Source organism: Lepidochelys kempii, chromosome 3, assembly GCF_965140265.1.
Source record: "Lepidochelys kempii isolate rLepKem1 chromosome 3, rLepKem1.hap2, whole genome shotgun sequence".
Lineage (NCBI taxonomy): Eukaryota > Metazoa > Chordata > Testudines > Cheloniidae > Lepidochelys > Lepidochelys kempii.
In genome coordinates, this window is record NC_133258.1 from 190,107,332 (window position 1) to 190,128,908 (window position 21,577).

General features: G+C 41.5%; 1 protein-coding gene and 1 long non-coding RNA gene across 6 annotated transcripts in view; one reads left to right on the forward strand and one right to left on the reverse strand.

Moving 5' to 3' along the window:
* The window catches only part of PUS10 (pseudouridine synthase 10), an 85,062-nt gene that overhangs the window by 45,976 nt on the left and 17,509 nt on the right, over positions 1-21,577 (reverse strand). For 2 of the 5 annotated variants that reach the window (XM_073339365.1, XM_073339366.1), the window contains 2 exons: positions 10,001-10,267; positions 3,469-3,555 (listed from right to left, as the gene is read on the reverse strand). In XM_073339365.1, the coding sequence (XP_073195466.1) occupies positions 3,469-3,555; positions 10,001-10,267 (354 nt within the window). Of the gene's footprint in view, positions 1-3,468; positions 3,556-10,000; positions 10,268-11,709; positions 13,529-21,577 lie in introns of those variants that run through there. The other 3 variants (XM_073339368.1, XM_073339367.1, XM_073339369.1) reach the window with 3 other exon arrangements.
* On the forward strand, positions 1,268-20,479 carry LOC140909625 (uncharacterized). The gene is made up of 4 exons (XR_012158297.1): positions 1,268-2,006; positions 15,590-15,781; positions 19,241-19,327; positions 20,172-20,479. It is a non-coding gene; the product is annotated as an uncharacterized lncRNA (long non-coding RNA).

Sequence of the window (21,577 nt, forward strand, 5' to 3'; positions counted from 1 at the left end):
ATATTACTGTGGCTCTTTGGCAATGTACATTGGTAAATTCTGGCTCCTTCTCAGGATCAGGTTGGCCACCCCTGGCATAATGGTTCATAAACATATGTATGGATGACCACATGGCAGCCCTGCAAATGTCCAAATATGGAGATGTCATGGAAGAACACTATTGATGTAGATTCCACTCTCGTAGAATGAGCTCACACTCACTGAGGAGGTGTAGCCAAAGCTATTCCATATACAGTCTTGATACAGGATGTTATCCATGTAGAGATCATTTGTGAAGAGACCTCTTGCCCCTTCATATAATTCGCATATGAAACAAACAGGCAAGGCAAAGCATGAAACGGTTTAGTCATATCCAAGTAGAAGGCCAGACAACATCTGACATCTAACATATGGAGATGCCACTCCTCCAGAGATGAATGCAGCTTAGGAAAGAACATAGGTAAATATATCACCTGGTTCAAATGAAACTGAGAAACCACCTGTCATAAATATAAAGGGAAGGGTAAACCCCTTTAAAATCCCTCCTGGCCAGCGGAAAAATCCTCTTACCTGTAAAGGGTTAAGAAGCTAAAGGTAACCTCGGTGGCACCTGACCAAAATGACCAATGAGGAGCCAAGATACTTTCAAAAGCTGGGAGGAGGGAGAAAAACAAGGGTCTGTGTCTGTCTGTATGATGCTTTGGCCGGGAACAGAACAGGAATGGAGTCTTATAACTTAGTAAGTAATCTAGCTAGGTATGTGTTAGATTATGATTTCTTTAAATGGCTGAGAAAATAGCTGTGCTGAATAGAATGAATATTCCTGTCTGTGTGTCTTTTGTGTAACTTAAGGTTTTGCCTAGAGGGATTCTCTATGTTTTGAATCTAATTACCCTGTAAGGTATCTACCATCCTGATTTTACAGAGGTGATTCCTTTACTTCTATTAAAAGTCTTCTTGTAAGAAAACTGAATACTTTTTCATTGTTCTAAGATCCAAAGGTTTGGGTCTGTGGTCACCTATGCAAATTGGTGAGGATTTTTACCAAACCTTCCCCAGGAAGTGGGGTGCAAGGGTTGGGAGGATTTTGGGGGGAAAGACGTGTCCAAACTACATTTCCCAGTAAACCCAGATAAAGTTTGGTGGTGGCAGTGGAAATCCAAGGGTAAAATAATTTTGTACCTTGGGGAAGTTTTAACCTAAGCTGGTAAAAGTAAGCTTAGGAGGTTTTCATGCAGGTCCCCACATCTGTACCCTAGAGTTCAGAGTGGGGAAGGAACCTTGACACCACCTTAGACAAAAATGTGGGGTGTGGCCGTAAATTTACATTGTCTTTGGAGAATTGTGCAACTCAGACTCTCCTTACAGATGTTATCGCTACCAGGAACGCAGTCTTCTGACACAAAAGTGGAAAGGGATAAGACACCAGGGGCTCAAACAGGTCCCATCAAAGCCACTAGGACCGTGTTAAGGTGCCACAGAAGAACCGTCTCTCAGACCAGAGGATGGAGATGAAGAAGCTCTGGGGCTGGAACCGAAGCCAACAATACGGGATCTCCCATACTCCTGCGTGGTACTGGGGAACAGCTGGGAGGACCTGCTCCATTGCATATGCGGACAGTAATGCCATGCAAGTCCACGCTCTTCCTGGAGATGGAGGAGGAAGAGTCTCCATGAGGCCTGGAGTGGTCTCATACAAACTTTTCCTCAGTGCACTTGACAGGGAATGGCTCCTCCATCTCTTTGGAGAGATGCCAGCTTCAGAGCTTGAAACGTGGCACTCTAAGAACCCAAGGGCGACCTCTGATCCTGTAAGGGCCTCGGTGCTGAAGCAGGCCACATGATCTGTTCGAGTAGGTGCTGTTTCAGGTGAATATCCCTAGCCACCCGAGTCCATCTTATGAACAATCTACAGATTGAACACCATTCCTTGACATGGGCCTCACCCAAGCACAGCAAGCACCAAGTGTGGGGATTGACTCGCCACAGGATGGATAATGTCTAAACCCTGGTGAGGGAATCAACAGGTAAAAACTTAACTAACTCTAACACTAAATCTAACACTAAGGGTGCTAGCTAACTGTGCACAACTAGGAAAAAACACTAAAATAGTGAGAGATTGTGATGTTAAGAACCACACAGAGCTCAGACTCCAGTCATGGATGGTAAAAAGGAACTGCGGGGGGCAAAGGTGGTACCATCTCATATAGCCAGGTATTGAGTACAAGGTACGAGCACCGCCTACTATGTGTACAGCTAGGAAAAATTTTCCAGCTCTCATGAGCTGGGCGCGCGCACAACTGAGTGGAATACACTGCTGCATCTACTCAAAGAAGAAATTAGGGAACTTTTACCCTGAAAACTTAGGTGCTGAATGAGTTTAGATGCCTACTGGGTTTGGCAGGAGTTTTGTGGAAGGCAGTGGAGCCAAAACTGGGATTTAGCCGCCTAAACTCAATACTTAAGTGCCTAAATCTGGGGTTTAGGCACCTACGTACCTTTGTGGATCTGGACCTATGTATTTACCTACACTGGAATTTTCCCAAGATACAAGAAATAATACCCTTAATCTTAGTAAAAATGCCACAGGTTCTCTAATGATCACTAATGTCCAGGACCTTCATCCCACTATGTTTACTGAAAAATTTTATTCTATCTTAGATAAGAAGAGATTTATCTTAAGTATTTGTAGGTTGCCATTCAAAACAGTTAATCTCAATGCCAGTTTAGAAGAGAAGTCAGATGGACACTATAAAACATATTGTAACTAATATACTTAATACAGCAATAGTTTTAATTACCACTATATATTGTAATCTGTTGATTTGCCCAAAATTATTGGGGTGTCACATCTGTCCATTTTCTGCTATTTTCTAAACACGAGGATAGGAATGTAAACAGTTCAAATTTGACTAGACTGTTCACAAATTTTAGTACTTCACAGCTGCATTCATCTAGATTTCCCACAAAACATGAGTCAAGTAGCCAGGAAGTCTACTAAAATATGTACTTTTACCTCTATTACAGTACTACACAGCTAGAGTTCATCTTCAAATTCTTTCACTTGTATTCTGCACTACCAATTACCATCTATTTCAGGAAAGGTACCAGCTGTGCTGTTCCTTCCCCGAGAAATCCACACTGCAGTGCTCATGTCTTCACCAAAGGGAACTATACACAAAGGTTTTGAAGAAACTCCTTTTAGTTTTCAGATTTAAAGAAACTCATCCACTGAATATTGGAGTCATTCAAATATCTTTTTAATTAAAATAATAGTTGGCAGGACTACAGTCATTCTCTAATCATTTCTGAAGAACACAAAAGTAACATTGCTTAACTTATTCTTTATTTTTAGTGCATATTTAAAGGTACTATTTTATTCTGCAGCAAAATCAATGAAATGCAAGCCTTCTCCACTTCCCAGGACACATTCTTTGTTCTTACACGTTTAAGTTACAATGGTCAATAGACGTATCTGTAAACACTTACCTCTCTAACAGACAACTGTGGTGGGAGCGACACAGAAAATACAAAGCTAGTAAACTGGTACTCAGCAGAATTAACCTTTTGGCACACCTAAAAGAGAAGGATATGAATCCTCAATAAGGGAGTTAAACTGATAGTCTTTTACAATATTCTTTATTCTAGTGCAAATCTTCTATAACATTACTTTTTGGTATACATTCATATATAAAATGACCATAAGCTCACTAAATCCTACCCAGTTAGAGACAGGTTTTTTTTAGGTTTCTTTAAGGACTGTAACTTCCAGGCAGATTTTATATTATTGTCACTGTATACCCTCATTGTTACGCCACTATAAAAGAAACCCAACTCAATATTTTATGTTGACGCTAATCATAAAAATAAGACTAGGCTTGGCAGAATTAGATTTTTTTAAATAATTTCAATGGGTAATATAGATGTTTATGTTTAAACATTTTTTTTCAATTTTTAGAGATCTAAATTTTTCAACGCTGTGCAAAATTGCAATGCTAGAGGGAAGAGGGAGTCAGATAATCATAGAATCACAGGGTTAGAAGAGATCGCAAGGGTCATCTAATCTAACCCTCTGCCAAGGTGCAGGATTTGTTGGGTCTAAACCATCCAAAACAGATAGCTATCCAGCCGCTTCCTTTTGAAAACCTCCAGTGAAGGAGCTTACATGATCTGAATCCATGTTGCCCCACACAAGGCACCCTAGTAAAATAGACTTTTAAATTATTTGAACTTCATTCACTTTTCACTAATGGCCACCTTGTTTAAACACCCAGTTTTGGAAAGGAATAGCAAAAACATGGTAATCTTCTAGAACTTTAACTAGGTCTACTTTAATGTACAGGCTATGATTAATTTTAAAAAATTCTGATGCATTAAATTAGGTTTGCCTAAAGTCTGGCCCAATTTGTTACTGTGACTGCTTACAGTACATTATTTTTATATTACTGTTCATTAAGAAAGAATATGCATTAAGAAGAATATTTCAGAGCAACACTTGGTAATTATTTAATGGCAGCAGACACTGCAATTCAAAAAGTTAAAACTCTGTAACTATTAAAACACAAATTGTCAATATCACATCACAAATATACAGAGTTAATAGCCTTAAATTAAACTCTAATAAGTTCTCAAGCAACATTTTTCTTACTTTGCCAATCTGTAAATTTAGATTATTATTAATGGATATATTTTTTCATTGGTTTGGGCATATACAGTGAAATTGACATTTATAAAAAAAAAAATCTAATCCTTGCAAGCCTAAATAACAGTTATTGAAGGGAACAATCCCAGTGGTAGAGGAATGAAACAAATATAGTCTAATTTCATCTTTCGCTGTTGCAATTCTACAATAACACAAATGCAGAAGTCCTTAGGATAGTACACTCACAAACATATTACTTTATTACTTTGAAGATTATGAATTACCCGAGATAAAATACTTTATCTTTTATTTTAAAAGCAAATGCCTACATTATCTCAAGATTAGTGTATAATTTTTTACAAATATAAGAGGCAGCATCAGAGCCCAGATTTCTATTCTATTTAATACTAAACAACTAAATTTGTCACACAAAAAACTAGCAGGCAGACTTTGTCTTTCCTATCTTTCTCTCTTTTACCCAGTATGACCATAGGTACAGAATACACGGCCATTACCTCCTTTGGCAGGCCCCATACATTAAGCGTAGCCTGTTGCACAAGTGAGCTCCTTCCTTAGGAGGCAACTATTCACCTCCTGTGGGCTCCCTCTCCTCTCAACTACCACTGTTGCTTCTCCTTGCTAGGAAGAGTGAAATCCCAGTGGTATCCCACCCACAAATTGGGAAAATAATATCCCAGCATTGCTCCCCAATGCCCAGGCCTGAGGAAGGGGAGTGAAAATCCCAACAGCAATCAAAAGCAAATGCTGCTGCTGCTTCTCCTCTCTCGCTCAGCACATCTCCTACCCATCCCCCCACATGTTACTGTCACGGCCCCTACCACCCTTCCTCTCTCCCCTCAAATACTGCCAACCCTAAGTACTAGAAAACCATGAGTCTGCTCCCAACAAGTCATGAGAGAGTCTTAAAAATAATACATTTTCAGTTCTTTTTCTTATCCTTCTGCTGCTGGAGCCATCAGGGTTGCTGCTGCCTCTCCGCCACCCTATCCACCCATCTGTGCAAAGGTTGCTTGGTGTCTAAGAGAGCACCAGGAATGGGAGAGCACTAGCAACAGAGCCCCATGCAGAGGTGCGTGTGACAAGGACTAGTTGACATAGAGAAGGAAGAAGGATGGCAGCAACTGATTTTTGGGAGCAGGGCTATAACTGACTTTAGCTGCAGGGAGGGGAGTATCTGATTATTGGGAGAGAAGTAGTAACAATTTTGGGATGGGGAACAGGTGCTGGGGGATAGAGATGGGATGAGGTGAAGGGAGAATGAGGAGCAAGGGTCCCCGTAAGCTGCATGGTTATATGGCCATGCAACCTGCTGGCAGACATTGTACATAACCATGTGCCTGTTGGAGAAGGGAGCTGCTCTTCTCTGGGCTGTCCCTACCTGTCCCTCCCTCTGGGCTGTCCCTACCTGTCCTTCCTCCTGGAGAAATGAAGAGTGAAAGGGAGCAGATAGGTGGTGAAAAGGAGGCAATAATGTACATGGAGCACAGAATGAATGAGGAGGGAAGGTAAGTCCAAGGAGCGGGAAGAAAGAGAAGGAATGAATGAGTAAAAGGAGTAGACAGAGAGACACACTGAGCAATCAAAATGAGTTATTTTGATACTCAAAGTCTTTCCAGAATCTAAGCTGAACCCCTAATTCAGAATCTTGAGAACTTCAGTCTGTATCTGCTACTTAAATATACAGCATCAGATATTTAACTAACTCCAATTAAGCACTGGCTGGTGTAATACCAGAGCTGTTAGCTACACACCTCTGCTGGAGTTACACAGATATATTTGGGGGCATTGTCCCAAAATCCACTTATTTTGGTAACTGTTAAAAACACATGGTTGCTTGCAGTGTTGTAGCCATGTTGGTCCCAGGATATTAGAGAAACAAAGTGGGGGAGGTAATATCTTTTATTGGACCAACTTCTCCTGAAGAGCTGTGTGTAGATCGAAAACTTGTCTCTCTCACCAGCAGAAGCTGGTCCGATAACAGATATTACCTCCCCCACCATATCTCTCTAAAAACAAGTGGTAGCATTCCAATTAAAATCAATACTGTATGCCAATTGCACTGTTAGGATAATGAGTTTCTCTTAGGAAAGAATCAGTCTTGGCTGTTTTTTAATCAATTGCTGTCAGGTTTTCTATTGCCACTCAATGGCATAACTTTAAAAAGCCAACACTAAAAATCTGGTCCATAATGTAGAAGGTATTTTGCCTAAGGAATCTATTGCCACTCAATGGCATAACTTTAAAAAGCCAACACTAAAAATCTGGTCCATAATGTAGAAGGTATTTTGCCTAAGGAACAAACTCATTCACTGTAACAATAGAAACTGCACAATTCTAACTGGTCCCAGTTTATTGGCTATGCTGAATCCAATGTTCATTCTACTATATCAACTAGTCTTATTTTCTTAAGTTTTGAAAACCCCCCTGCACATTTCACTCTGTTACCCAAGCAATTTTATCCTTCATTTATAGTGTTTACAATGCTCTTCACTCTATCTTTTTCCCTAATTCATAATCATATTCTCTCTTATAACTTTTATGCTTATAGTCTTTTGTACCACCAAATTACTTAACATTTTCCCTTAGTCTGTGGCTTCCTAAAGATAAGAATACATTATAAGGGCGATTCATGCTGCTACCATAGAATCATAGAATATCAGGGTTGGAAGGGACCTCAGAAGGTCATCTAGTCCAACCCCCTGCTCAAAGCAGGACCAATCCCCAATTAAATCATCCCAGCCAGGGCTTTGTCAAGCCTGACCTTAAAAACTTCTAAGGAAGGCGATTCTACCACCTCCCTAGGTAATACATTCCAGTGTTTCACCACCCTCCTAGTGAAGAAGTTTTTCCAAATATCCAACCTAAACCTCCCCCACTGAAACTTGAGACCATTACTCCTTGTCCTGTCATCTTCTACCACTGAGAATAGTCTAGAACCATCCTCTCTGGAACCACCTCTCAGGTAGTTGAAAGCAGCTATCAAATCCCCTCTCACTCTTCTCTTCTGCAGACTAAACAATCCCAGTTCCCTCAGCCTCTCCTCATAAGTCATGTGTTCCAGACCCCTAATCATTTTTGTTGCCCTTCGCTGGACTCTTTCCAATTTTTCCACATCCTTCTTGTAGTGTGGGGCCCAAAACTGGACACAGTACTCCAGATGAGGCCTCACCAATGTCAAATAGAGGGGAACGATCACGTCCCTTGATCTGCTCGCTATGCCCCTACTTATACATCCCAAAATGCCATTGGCCTTCTTGGCAACAAGGGCACCTGCTGACTCATATCCAGCTTCTCGTCCACTGTCACCCCTAGGTCCTTTTCCGCAGAACTGCTGCCTAGCCATTCGGTCCCTAGTCTGTAGCTGTGCATTGGGTTCTTCCGTCCTAAGTGCAGGACCCTGCACTTATCCTTATTGAATCTCATCAGATTTCTTTTGGCCCAATCCTCCAATTTGTCTAGGTCCGTCTGTATCTTATCTCTGCCCTCCAGCATATCAACCACTCCTCCCAGTTTAGTATCATCCGCAAATTTGCTGAGAGTGCAATCCACACCATCCTCCAGATCATTTATGAAGATATTGAACAAAACCGGCCCCAGGACCGACCCCTGGGGCACTCCACTGGACACCGGCTGCCAACTAGACATGGAGCCATTGATCACTACCCATTGAGCCCGACAATCTAGCCAACTTTCTACCCACCTTATAGTGCATTCATCCAGCCCGTACCTCTTTAACTTGCTGACAAGAATACTGTGGGAGACCGTGTCAAAAGCTTTGCTAAAGTCAAGAAACAATACATCCACTGCTTTCCCTTCATCCACAGAACCAGTAATCTCATCAAAGAAGGTGATTAGATTAGTCAGGCATGACCTTCCCTTGGTGAATCCATGCTGACTGTTCCTGATCACTTTCCTCTCATGTAAGTGCTTCAGGATTGATTCCTTGAGGACCTGCTCCATGATTTTTCCGGGGACTGAGGTGAGGCTGACTGGCCTGTAGTTCCCAGGATCCTCCTTCTTCCCTTTTTTAAAGATTGGCACTACATTAGCCTTTTTCCAGTCATCTGGGACTTCCCCCGTTCGCCACGAGTTTTCAAAGATAATGGCCAATGGCTCTGCAATCACAGCCGCCAATTCCTTTAGCACTCTCGGATGCAACTCGTCCGGCCCCATGGATTTGTGCACGTCCAGCTTTTCTAAATAGTCCCTAACCACCTCTTTCTCCACAAAGGGCTGGCCATCTACTCCCCATGTTGTGATGCCCAGCGCAGCAGTCTGGGAGCTGTCCTTGTTAGTGAAGACAGAGGCAAAAAAAGCATTGAGCACATTAGCTTTTTCCACATCCTCTGTCACTAGGTTGCCTCCCTCATTCAGTAAGGGGCCCACACTTTCCTTGGCTTTCTTCTTGTTGCCAACATACCTGAAGAAACCCTTCTTGTTACTCTTGACATCTCTTGCTAGCTGCAGCTCCAGGTGCGATTTGGCCCTCTTGATTTCATTCCTACATGCCCGAGCAATATTTTTATACTCTTCCCTGGTCTTATGTCCAACCTTCCACTTCTTGTGAGCTTCTTTTTTATGTTTAAGATCCACTAGGATTTCACCGTTAAGCCAAGCTGGTCGCCTGCCATATTTACTATTCTTTTGACTCATCGGGATGGTTTGTCCCTGTAACCTCAACAGGGATTCCTTGAAACAACTCTTTTACAACTCCTCTATCCATTAAAAATATGCACCTAAGAGAAATGCTGAACAGCACAGCACCATCAACTGCATTTCATGCCTTATTTATTCTCCAGTCACAAAGCATAAGTAAAGATGGGCTCACCGTCTACAACCACATTGTACTATATGCATGCAAGTACCATGCAACTGTATGCAAGTACCATGGAACTGCTGTCAGCCCTTTGCTTTTGAAACATGATCATGGAGGTCTGTCTGAGTTAGATTAGCTTCAGGAGACAGTTGAAGGTTCACCTGTTTTCTCAGGCTTTTTTAGTTAAATTATAGCAAGGCCAGGGTAAAATATGATCTTGAGCAACGCAAGGGTAATTCCCCTTTGTTGACTGTATATGAGGTACCCAGACACCACACCAGTAGTGTTATTTAAGTAGTTAAATCAGTAATTGCAGATGATGAAACAAACTGAAGCATTTTCCCATCTGCTCTTGATTTAAGTTACACAGAGTATTTTAAATCTAGATGGAGCCACTCAACTACATATGGGACTGAAACTGATTAATGATTTAAAAAAACAACAACAACTAGATCACAGGGTTTGCATTGCAGGATTCTACCAAACACACATTTAACAGCTCATAGAAAAATGTGTCTACAAAGTAGGAAAAGATCACTTACCTTCTTAACAAAATCTGTCTCGCAGAACTCCTGAAGAATTCCCAAGCACACATTGCAAACCTTCAGAGTAGAGTTCGCCATAGCAACATTTACATCATCTGCCACAGGGGTCTGCTGGAGGGCCCCATTTTGATTCAAATCCTCAGCCCCTTCTCCCATGTTCTCAAGTCTGATTCTCTTACATGGGGGGTCAGCTATTTCACAACAAAATCTGTCCTCTTTTTCTTTATTGTACTCCAGGAATTCATGAAGCTCTCTAAGCAAATCCTAAACAACAAAGAAATGAACCGTAAAATGTGTGTGTTTGCTTCACAGCTAACATACAGCTTCTCCCTCCTATGTGTAAGACTCATTTATGCAGGCGGTCCTACAACAAGCACCAATAACTCCAGTTCCAAAAGGTGATATTAACTGTTCTAGTTTAGCTTTAAATAGTGCATATAATTACTAGCTTTTCATAATCTGTGTAGAAAGATTTATTTGCAGAATTCAAAAACTCCAAGTTAAAATATTACAACTGTAAATGATACACAGATAAATTAAATTTTGCTGAACAGACAACAGATTTCTTTATATTATGTAAATAACAGTAGAAGTTCTTTACTATGGCTCTGATTTTCAGAAGTCCTGTGTATCCATAACTCCAGCTGAACTCAGCGGAGGCTGTAGGTGCTCACCACTTCTGAAAACTAAGTCCTGTGGAACTTAGATTATGTTGCCATTTAGCATATCCATTTTATTGTCCAATAATTACAGTAGAATCTCATTAATTCTCAGTTCGTTAATCTACAGACCTAATAATTCCCTCTGAAAAAATTAGCAGACTCATGCAACTTCTCAATGAAGGTGAAATAATATGTACTGCAATGAGATCTCATATCACACAGACTTCAAAAAATTTAAAGTCTACAATAATACATTAAAATTTATAAATAAAATTTATGTGCAATAACTAATACACTACTACATACATAGTTACAACTAAACAACCCTTGCAATAAAATTATATTTTGAGATGCAGTATCATTATTTTTTTTAAAATCACATTAGTTTGGCTTACCCACTAATTCCCAAAATTTAATAATTTACATTGGTAATGAATTAGTAAGGTTTTGCCATATCTTTCAGGAGGAAGAAATGCAGTTTTGTCTAGTAGCTAGATCATGGGATTGGGAGTCAGAGGTTCTGCATTCTATTTCTGGTTCAACCAGACTTGCTGTGTGACCTTGGGCAAGTCACTTAACTTCCCCTGTGTCACAACATCTCCATTTGCAATGAGTTATAAATACTAGCAAATAGAGAGTCCTAACTCAGTGGATTTGTGAGGCTTAATTATTTTAAGCACTTGGAAATCTTGATTGATATACATTTTCTGGCATAGCTACCATATTTCCTGTGCATATTTTTTGTTGCCTGATTTTAGGATGTTAATATTATTAATTTGGATAATATGGGTTATAGGCTCACCAATTAATCTGATCAGAAGATAATAAGGTTCTTGTCCCAAAATCAGGCTACAGAGTTCGCAAGGACCGTTGGGATGTATGAAAGGACACACACACTGAGATAAATGTAGCCTTAAAGACTTTTATTGAGATAAATGGAATAATAATCAAATAGTAAAATAATCAGAGTTACAAAGGCAATAATATTATTCTAGAGATACATGTGCTATTATATACCATAACGCTTTTGATTAATATACTCACACTCTTCCTTGATAACCTGGTTGTAAGAGACAAAGAACCAGCCTCGCCTCTGGCATGCCAAGAGACTTCTGGTCCAGGTTCCTCAATTCTTGCGTGGGAGGTGCAAAGCTTAGGAGAAGCTAAAGAGCTAAAAGCTATTGAAGCTAACTTAGAGTTTTACTTAACTAACTGACCTAAAACTTACAGTTAAGAACTAACAGACTAATGGACTAATAAACCAAGAAGGCTTGAAGCTTGAATAGTATACCAATATAACCCCTGAAGCTTAGAACCTTAGAAGCTTCCTTGGCATGGTGGGTCACCGCTCTTATAGAGCTCGAGCACTCAGGCCCTCCTTCTATGTCCAAACTTAGTTTCCTCAACCACAAAATGTTAGGCTACCACAGGCTGGTATGTTTGTACGTATTGATGACATATACATACATATTAATGACATCAGATCATTCTCACATTTGTTATTTCTGTCCTACCCGGTTATTTTGGTTCTTTCCTTGTGGTGTTCCTGTTAAATTTACATAGGGTCTGAATTTAGGAAGCCCCCCATGCCAACCTACCTCTACGTATCCTTTATCTATCTATGTTAAAGGTCGCATCCATATATGGACCTTATGCTTTCTCTCATCACCACCTATATAGGTGAAAGGTCCCGAACATATGTCTGCTAACTTTGCTTAAGCTCAACCTATAGGATGTGGCCTGTAGGTTCCCTGTGTTACAGCCAAAATACTTTAATATAAACCTATTCATCGATTAGAATAAAACAAATAATCAAACCCACAAGAAAATAAGAAATCCATAAGAAAAAATATATAGGCAATCAAGCAGGCTAGCCCTATAGGTTAAATTTTATAAATACACACATGTGACCCAGACTCATCTTATCTTCCCCAGAGCTCAGACTTTTGTCAAGGGGCGGAGAGTCCTGCCTCCACAATGCTACCTTAGGACAGACAAACTGGTGGCTTTAAGTTCTATAAACAACTTTCTCTTGGAACAATAACATTTTCAATTTAAAGGTTTAGAATCATTCTCTCAGCAAGGTCATTAACTCAAACTATTATCATTAATCACTTAAGACAGTGAAATAAACTTACATGGGACTTCAAAGACTGAGGCATGTTCCTTGTCCCAAACAGTTTAATTTTCTAAGGACCTGATCCTGCAACTGATAGTGTGCAGGCACAATAGTTCACCTCGTCAATGTGGCCCAGAGGACTGGGCACTGTACAGAACTCAGGAGACGTGGGATCTAACTCCTGGCTCTACAACTAGCCTACTGGGTGACTATGAGCAAATCACTTCAGTGCTCCCTGCCTCAGTTTCCCTATGTGTAAAATGGGAATAATGACACTGAAATTCTTTGTAAAGCACTTTGAGATCTACTGATGTTAGGAGCTAGGTATTGAGAGCCACAATAGTGTTTAAGACAGACATAACACAGGACAATAGCGTAAATAAGGGAGGGTGTGGACAGCACTGGAGTAGAGGATTCCTTGACAATTTGGGTTTTAAGGAGGAATTTGAAACAGTAAAGAGAGAGAGATGAGAAGACTGACAGACAAGAAGTGAAAAACTATTTCAAGCAGAGGGGAGGCATGAATTCACCTGGGAGTGGGAGGATACACGGGAATAGTAAGGAAAGATGATTATGAGGAGAGATGGGTAGAACAATTAGAGGAGAAAAAGGAAATTAACACAGATGTAGGCGGAGGGCAAATGAGATAAGACTTTGTAAACAAGGAGGAGGCAGGGTGGATAAAAATCAATGATTTTTTAAAATCAAAAATATCCTATTTTATTTATCAATTTTTTTAATTTAAATGAAATAAAAGTTAATTTTTTAGAAGTAAACCTAGTTACAATTAAATTTGAAATTGACAACCTGAGTTAAGGCCTAAACTTTTTATAATATGTTAAAAATCATTTAAATTAAATACAGAAACAATATTAAGTAGTACATGTTTGCTGTCAAATTTTAAAGAAAGTCTAACCATTGAACTGATGGAAGCCCCTGGCTGATCACCTGGAACCAGAGTTTGCTGAAGCGCTAAACTAGATTTTGACAGCCATAACTTCTTATGCGGATGCAGAGAGTATTTTTTTTCATTTCAGTTTATTCAACTAGTACAATTCAATGATTAATTCATTCAAAGTTAAGAAGCTAATTAGAAGATGAAAAAGCTGGAAAGCTTGTTTTCTTCTTCCAATCTATGAATAAAAATGAGGTGTGAGAGGATGAGACCTACTAGTTCTAAAATCTTGAAGGACATGGTGACCAGAAACAATCAGTTCAGTTCACTAACTACAGATAATATTTTCTTTGTTTAATAAGTTAGTTTTAAATGCAAAATATATTATGATATTTTTTTAATAAAACTTTTCTTATATATACAGCACATTTAAGGTAGTTTTATTTAATAAAAAAATTAAAATGTTGGTTTGGGACATTTTAATTTCATCTTAATTTCTATCCAAATACAGCTTGACATTAATTTTTTATTTGTGATTTATCTAGTAAATAAGAAATGCATCAATCACCATTTTCTAACATAATAAAAATGTAAAAATTAAGAATCTGAATAGCTATTGTCATAAATATAAAGGAAAGGGTAACCACCTTTCTGTATACAGTGCTATAAAATACCTCCTAGCCAGAGGCAAAATCTTTTCACCTGTAAAGGGTTAAGAAGCTAAGGTAATCCCACTGGCACCTGACCCAAAATGGGCAATGAGAGGACAAGATTCTTTCAAATCTGGAGTGGGGGGAATAAAAGGTTTGGGGTGTCTGTGTGATGATTTTGCCGGGAACAGATCAGGAATGCAAGCCTTAAAACTCCTGTAAAGTTAGTAAGTAATCTAGCTAGAAAATGCGTTAGATTTTCTTTTGTTTAGTGGCTTGTAAAATAAGCTGTGCTGGAGGGAATTTATATTCCTGTTTTGTGTCTTTTTGTAACTTAAGGTTTTGCCTAGAGGGATTCTCTATGTTTTGAATCTGATTACCCTGTAAGGTATTTAACATCCTGATTTTACAGAGGTGATTCTTTTACTTTTTCTTTAATTAAAATTCTTCTTTTAAGAACCTGATTGCTTTTTCATTGTTCTTAAGATCCAAGGGTTTGGGTCTGCGTTCACCTGTACCAATTGGTGAGGATTATTAGCAAGCCTTCCCAAGGAAAGGGGGTGTAGGGCTTGGGGGAGATATTTTGGGGAAAGATGTCTCCAAGTGGGCTCTTTCTCTGTTCTTTGTTTAAAACGCTTGGTTGTGGCAGCATACTGTTCAAGGCCAAGGCAAAGTTTGTATCTTGGGGAAGTTTTAACCTAAGCTGGTAAGAATAAGCTTAGGGGGTCTTTCATGCAGGTCCCCACATCTGTACCCTAGAGTTCAGAGTGGGGAAGGAAGCTTGACAGCTATATAATTGCTTAAGTAAATATGTACAGATATAGTGTTTCCTCCAAGTTAGCAAGGAGAAGCACCAAATTTAGTGTAAAGCCTTTATTTAGTTGCAAATCCACATTTTAATGGATATTAATGAGAATCATACCTTTCTTTTGGAAAATAACTAAAAGTACAAATGCAAAATTATTAAAATTGATTATTTAAGTCAAGTTTTCCTGCTTGCTGATTTAAATCATGAGTCAAATCAGTGATTTAAATTGCTTTGATTTAAATCAAACCATCTTGGGAGGAGGAGTTTGGATTTGATATAAGAGAAAGGCGGCCAAGGAAGGGATTCAAGTGTGTGATGATGACAGGGTCAGAGCAATAGAAGTGGAAGATGACTTTAGATTTTGGATTGGGATGTGTGGAGAGAGGTGAAGGGTGGGTAGTACAGAGAGAGATTAGTTATCAAGTTGACTAATGCATGGACAAATTTTGCAGGAGCAGAGACAGAGAAGAAGTGTTGGAACTCAGTGAGTGACTGGATGCGGGGAGAAGAGGAGAGGGAAAACTCATAGACGACACCAACATTCTGAGTCTCTGAAGTAAAGGATCCTGGAGTTGTCAATGGAAACAGAAGGGAGACGGATCTGAAGCAAAGATAAGCAAGTTCAGTTTTGGAGAGTTTGAGTGGTGAGACATCCTGGAGCAGTGGCTCTCAACCTTTCCAGACTACTGTACTTTTTTTCAGGAGTCTGACTTGTCTTGTGTACCCCCAAGTTACACCTCACTTAAAAACTACTTGCTTACAAAATGAGACATAAAATACAAAAGCACACTATTTCGGAAAAATTGCTTACTTTCTCATTTTTACCATATAATTATAAAATAAATCAACTGAAACATAAATATTGTACTTACATTTCAGTGTATAGTACATAGAGCAATATAAACAAGTTGTTGTCTGTATGAAATTTTAGTTTGTACTGACTTCGCTAGTGCTTTTAATGTAACCTGTTGCAAACCTAGGCAAATGTTTAGATGAGTTGATGTACGCCCCTGGAAGACCTCTGCGTATGCCCAGGGGTACACGTACCTGGTTGAGAATCACCGTTCTAGAGGAACAGTTAGAGAAATCTGGAAGAAGGAGGAGTGTATGAGGGTGGAGAGGTAGATCTGGAAATCACCTGCATATGGAAGCTCCAAGGGAAGGGGATGACCTTTCTGAGACAAACAGTATAGAGAAAAAAAGAACAGGGCCAAACACAGAACCAGAGGGATGCCAACGAACAGGAACAGAGATGCAGATAGAGAGACATAAGAGAAAAGGCTAATGGAGTAGCCAGTAAGAACTGAGGAAAATCAGAAGAGAACAGATACCATCAAAGAGGGTAGTTTAGAGCAGTGGTGTCCAGCTTGCGGCCATATTGACTCTAAATTGTGGGCCTGGCATGCAGCCATTCGAAGAATGTGTGTTTGATGACAAACTGAAAGTATGTCCCCAAGCCAGGCCCTGTGATATTAAGAGGAGGTTACTCACCCTGTACAGTAACTGACGTTCTTCGAGATGAGTGTCCCCGGGGGTGCTCCACTTCAGGTCAAGGTGCGTCCCAGCGCCCTCGATTGGAGATTTCTACAGCAGTACCCCTACGGGTTGTGCACACGCTGTACCTGCCTCTCGAGCAGTCAGTGTTCTAATAGCGCATGCACAGCCCGGGCTCCTCAGTTCCTTCTCTACAACGGAGTGTGTTACAAATTCCAAAGTAGAGGGGAGGAGGGCGGGTACTGGAGCACCCACAGGGACACTCATCTCGAAGAACATCAGTTACTGCACAGGGTGAGTAACCTCTTCGAGAAAGAGATGTCCCTGTGGGTGCTCCACTTCAGGTGACTGAAAAGCAGTATCCCTTAGGATGGTTGGGACTTCGGAGGAGGCACGAAGGTGTTGACAAGACAGCTCTATCTAATCTGGTGTCAGATGCTACAGTGTGAATGAGAGCATAGTGATTAGCGAAGGTAAGTTTCGATGCCCAGGTAGCTGCCTTGCATATGTCAGACAGTGGGACATTACAGAGAAAGGCCATGGAGGTGGAGACAGCTTTGGTAGAGTGTGTTCTAATTGATGTAGGAGGTTGTATTTGCCTGAGTTGGTAACAAAGGCGTATGCAGTCAACAATCCATTTGGAAAGTCTCTGTGTAGAGACAGCATTTCCTTGTGAGTGCCAAGTAGTAGAGACAAAAAGTCTAGGGGTTTTCCTAAATGGTTTCATTCTATCCAGGTAAAAGGATAATGCTCTGCATACATCAAGAGTGTGCATTGTCATTTCAAAGGCATTAGCATGAGGTTTTGGGAAAAATGTTGAAAGGTGTATAGGTTCACTGAGGTGAAAGGAAGAGTGTATCTTAGGTAAGAACCTTGGATGCATGCAGAGTATGACCTTATTGTGGAAGAACGTGGTATACAGAGGGTCCGCCATAAGCGCCCCCATTTCTCCTACTCGTCTGGCAGACGTGATTGCTATGAGGAAGGCGGGCTTCATGGATAGGTGGACAAGGGAGCAGGTAGCCATCAGTTCAAAGGGTGTATCCATCAGGGCTTTGAGGACTAGGTGTAAATCCCAAGGTGCAGCAGGCAGTTTCACATCCGGGTATAACGTCTGCATGCCCTTCAGGAACCTTTTGGTGATTGGATGGACAAAGACGGTTACGTTGTCAACCTTATGGTGAAAGGCGGTGACTGCCGCGAGGTGGACCTTGAGTGAGCTCGTAGAGAGGTCAGATGTTTTAAGGTGTAACAGGTAATCCAGTATCAGTGGAAGTGAAGCAGAAACTGGAGAGGTCTGTTTGCCAGCGCACCAAGATGTGAACCGTTTCCATTTATGTAGGAAGGTAGTGCGCGTGTTGTGTGTTCTTCCTTGTAGCAAGACAGTGCGTACTTGGTCCGAACATGTTAATTCCGCATTGAAGAACCATTGATCAGCTAGGCCCTCAGGTGGAGAGTTTGTACATCAGGGTGAAATACTTGTCCCCTGCATTGTGATAGGAGGTTGCCGAGTGGTGGAAGGGGAATGGGTGGCTTGACCGACGTGCAGGAGAAAGGGGTACCACGGTTGTCTTGGCCACGCTGTGGCTATGAAAATGATGTTGACTCTGTCTGTTTGTATCTTCAGAATTACTCTGTGCAATAGAGGCATTGGTGGGAACACGTACATGAGAGTCTTGGTCCAAGGGAGCATAAAGGTATTCCATCGTGACTGTTTCCCCAGGCCTGTTCTGGAGCAGAATGTCAGGCATTTTTTGTTTGTTGCTGTGGTGAATAGATCCAGTTGGGGATAACCCCAGGTCTGGAAAATGTTGGAAAGAATGGTGTCATTGAGTTCCCACTCGTGCTGTAAGGGGAATGATCGGCTGAGCTTGTCTGCGGTGGTATTCTGCGAACCCAGCAGGTATGAGGCAGAAATATGGATGTTGTGTTGAAGGCACCAGTTCCCAAGTTTTACTGCCTCTGTGCAAAAGGAGTGTGATCGGGCTCCACCGTCTGTTGACATAAAACATGCAAGTGATGTTGTCGGTCATTATTCAAATTCCGTGGTTTTGGATGATGGGAAGGAAATGGAGGCAGGCATTGTGTACAGCTTGGACCTCTAGCAAATTTATGTGAAGCCTGGTTTCTGAAGTGGCCCAGAGACCCTGAGTGGTGAGGTGGCCGATGTGTGCTCCCCATCCTGTGAGGGATGCATCTGTGGTGATGGTAATTGAAGGGGGATCTTGTCAGAAGGGAATCCCGGTGCAGAGGTTGATGGGAGAAGTCCACCAGAGGACTGAGTCATTGACTTTCTGGGGCATAGTTAGTAACCTGTTTAGCCTATGCTTGTTTGGTTTGTATACTGTGGCTAGCCAACCCTGAAGGCATCGCATGTACAGGCGAGCATTTGCGACCATAAATGTGCAAGCGGCCATATGTCCTAAGAGCTGTAGGGAGTCTCGGACTGTAGTCTGTGGTCTGGCACGTATCTGGGTAATCAGGATGCCCATTGTGTGGAATCTGTCCTGAGGGAGAGATGCAAGACTGGTTGTGGAATCGAGGTGGGGGCCGATGAAGGCCATTTGTTGGGTAGGTTGTACGGTAGATTTGTTTTTGTTTATTTGCAGGCCCAAGGTGCGGAAGCAGTGAAGGGTTGCAAGAGTTGCATGGTTCGCTTCTATTTGAGTGGGAGACTTGAGGAGACAATCATCCAGGTAAGGAAATATGAGGATTCCTTTTTTCCTGAGATGTGCCATTACAACTGCTAGCACCTTGGAGAAGACACGTGGTGCAGTGGAAAGGCCAAAAGGGAGGACCCTGTACGGTAGTGTTGCGCTCCCACAGCAAATCTGAGGAAACATCAATGGGCAGGGTGGCTAGAGACATGGAAATATGCATCTTGGAGGTCGAGGGTTGAAAACCAATCCAGAATTATCACTGGGAGAGTAACCATCCGGAATTTCTGTTTCTTGATGAACTTGTCCAAACATAGAAGATCGAGGATAGGGCGACAACTGCCGCTTTTGTTTTCCGTCAAGAAGTAGTGGGAGTAAAACACTTTCCCTCTGTGTTGAGGGGGTACCTCCTCTATTGCTCTGAGATGTATGAGATGTTGTACCTCCTGACAAAGATGTATGAGATGTTGTTCCTCCTGTTCATGAGAGGGGTCCCTGAAGAGGGACGGGGTGGGAGGGTGGGTGGGAGGTAAGGAGAGGAAGGGGATGGCATAACCCAATCTAATGATTTCCAGGATCTATCTGTCCGTAGTGATGGTTTGCCAGTTGGCCAGGAATGGACGCAAACGGTGTCCAAAAAAATGGTTGGTTGGAGTTGGTGCTGGAGAGGGTGCGATGTTTTCTAAACCCTCGACCAAGACTTCAAATTTGTTTATTTGGGTTAGGAGGGTGGGTCACCGTTGTTTGCGGAGGGCGACGTCATTGGTTCCTGGGCCTATGTCGTTGTTGTTGTGTATCTTATTGTCTGAAAGACGCTGAGCAAAGGTATGGTAACGTGGTCATTGGTATGGCTGATATCTATATTGTCTCTTCTTTGTGGCAGGTGTTTGGATGCCTAAGATCAGAGCATGGCACGGGAATCCTTCATGGAGTGAAGGACCCCATTGGTTGTAGCGGTGAAGAGCTTGTCTCCATCGAAAGGGAGATCTTCGACCATATTCTGTATCTCCTTCGGAAAGGAGGAAGAAGCAAGCCATGAGGACCGCTGCATGACGACAGCCGTGGCTGTGGATCTGGCCGCTGCATCCGCAGCATCGAGGGCAGCTTGAAGAGCTGTGCGGGGGATCAATTGGCCCTCGGACACCACTGCTTTAAATTGTTGTCATTTATCCTCCGAGACATCATCAATAAATTGCATTACCTTAGCATAATTTTTGTGGTCATATTTTGCTAAGAGCGCCTGTCAGGGTTCCTTCCCCACTCTGAACTCTAGGGTACAGATGTGGGGACCTGCATGAAAGACCCCCTAAGCTTATTCTTACCAGCTTGGGTTAAAAATTTCCCCAAGGTACAAACTTTGCCTTGGCCTTGAACAGTATGCTGCCACCACCAAGCGTTTTAAACAAAGAACAGGGAAAGAGCCCACTTGGAGACGTCTTTCCCCAAAATATCCCCCCCAGCCCTACACCCCCTTTCCTTGGGAAGGCTTCATAATAATCCTCACCAATTTGAACAGGTGAACACAAACACAAACCCTTGGATCTTAAGAACAATGAAAAAGCAATCAGGTTCTTAAAAGAAGAATTTTAATTAAAGAAAAGGTAAAAGAATCACCTCTGTAAAATCAGGATGAAAAATACTTTACAGGGTATTCAGATTCAAAACACAGAGGATCCCCCTCTGGGAAAAACCTTAAAGTTACAGAAAACAGGAATAAACCTCCCTCTTAACACAGGGAAAATTCACATAAAACAAAACATAAACTAATCAGCCTTGCCTGGCTTACCTATACTGGTTGCAATATTGGAGACTTGGATTAGGCTGGGTCGGAGAAGATGGATTTCTGTCTGGCCTCTCTCAGTCCCAAGAGAGAACAAACACGTAAACAAAGAGCACAAACAAAAGCCTTTCCTCCCCCCCAATATTTGAAAGTATCTTGTTCCCTTATTGGTCCTTTGGGTCAGGTTCCAGCCAGGTTAGCTGAGCTTCTTAACCCTTTACAGGTAACAGGATGTTGCCTCTGGCCAGGAGGGATTTTATAGCACTGTATACAGAAAGGTGGTTACCCTTCCCTTTATATTTATGACAGCGCCGCATAGTTCGCTACTCTTAATTGCAAAGTGGAAGAAGAATACACTTTGCGGCCAAAGGAGTCCAGTCTCTTGTTATCTTTGTCTGATGGAGTGGAGCGGAAGTGTTGGGTATTTGTTTTTCTGATTGGCCCTGTCAACCACAAGAGAATTAGGTGAGGGGTGCGTAAATAGAAACTCTGAACCCTTAGATGGAACA